The sequence below is a fragment of the Alligator sinensis genome, unplaced genomic scaffold (genome assembly GCF_000455745.1).
Source record: "Alligator sinensis unplaced genomic scaffold, ASM45574v1 scaffold54_1, whole genome shotgun sequence".
NCBI classification, from domain to species: domain Eukaryota; kingdom Metazoa; phylum Chordata; order Crocodylia; family Alligatoridae; genus Alligator; species Alligator sinensis.
The window spans coordinates 1,210,713-1,211,727 of record NW_005841962.1 but is presented as its reverse complement, the minus strand read 5'-3'; the positions used below and the strand labels follow the sequence as shown (position 1 = coordinate 1,211,727).

At 56.5% G+C, this 1,015-nt stretch overlaps 1 protein-coding gene across 1 annotated transcript in view; it reads left to right on the top strand.

The window, feature by feature from the left end:
* ACAD11 (acyl-CoA dehydrogenase family member 11) overlaps window positions 1-1,015 on the top strand; it is a 71,123-nt gene that overhangs the window by 62,504 nt on the left and 7,604 nt on the right. Inside the window, 1 exon segment of the mRNA XM_025200273.1 lies at window positions 873-958. Coding sequence (XP_025056058.1) covers window positions 873-958 — 86 coding nt within the window.

Genomic DNA, 1,015 nt, shown 5'->3' with positions numbered 1-1,015 from the left:
GGCGCCCCCCGCAGCCAAGGGCCGGGGGCTCCGTCTGCGTGGAGCCCGGAACCAGGGGCTCCGTCTGTGTGGCTGTCTCTGAGGTGCCAGAGGGGGGGCCACGGAGCCTGAGGGGACCCTCGGGGTGCGGCGCGCACCCATCTGTCTCATGCCTCTGGGAGGTTGGCTACGGCTGGGACCGTTTACCCTGGGGGGTGCGCAGGCAGGGTCCTGGGCCCTCCCGTGCAAACTCCGCGCTAACTCGCGCCGGCAGAGAAGCGCGCCTGTTTGCGCGGCTCCCTGGGGGCCTGGGCGAAGTAGGGGCCTGGGTGGGGCTTGACCCGGCCCGGCTCCACTCCGCCGCCTCCCCCCCGGGGTTAGCCCCCTCTCTCCATGGGCCCCGCTTACCTCCGGCTGTGCTGGGGGTTGGCGGGGGGGCTCCACGGCTGCTGGAGGGTTTCTGGGGGGCTTCAGGGGACCGGGGGTGCAGCAGGCTTTCACCCGCGCGTCTCTCGCTGCTTCCGAGCCTAACCAAGCCAACTTTAGATAGAGTAAGTGGTTGATCTGATTCAAGATGCAAGGGAGGAAGGATGGTATTTTAGGACCAGCAGTGGCTCTTTAAAGGCAGAGACTCTATAAAGATGTGGAAGGAATATATTTGCAGCAACACATGCCTTGGATTCCATTGCATTCTGCCTTCGGTAGTATGTCATTTGAAGCACGCATGCAACTTTAAGTATGCAGATACAGTCACTGAAGTCAAGGACAGTGCTCGTGGTCTTGAAACTCTGCACATACTTCAGTATTTGGTTGACCTAGGGCTATAGCATGTTCTTTTTTAACATTTAAAATTGCCATCACGATTCATCATGTTTTACTTTTGTTTTGATCAGGTACAAATAGCACAGTATGATCATAGTTCCACTGGACATGCCAGGAATGAAGCTTATTAGACCTCTCTCTGTGTTTGGCTACATGGGTAAGGAGAAAGTAGTAGTATTCATCCATATTTGCCTTCTTATTAACACAGCAGGAA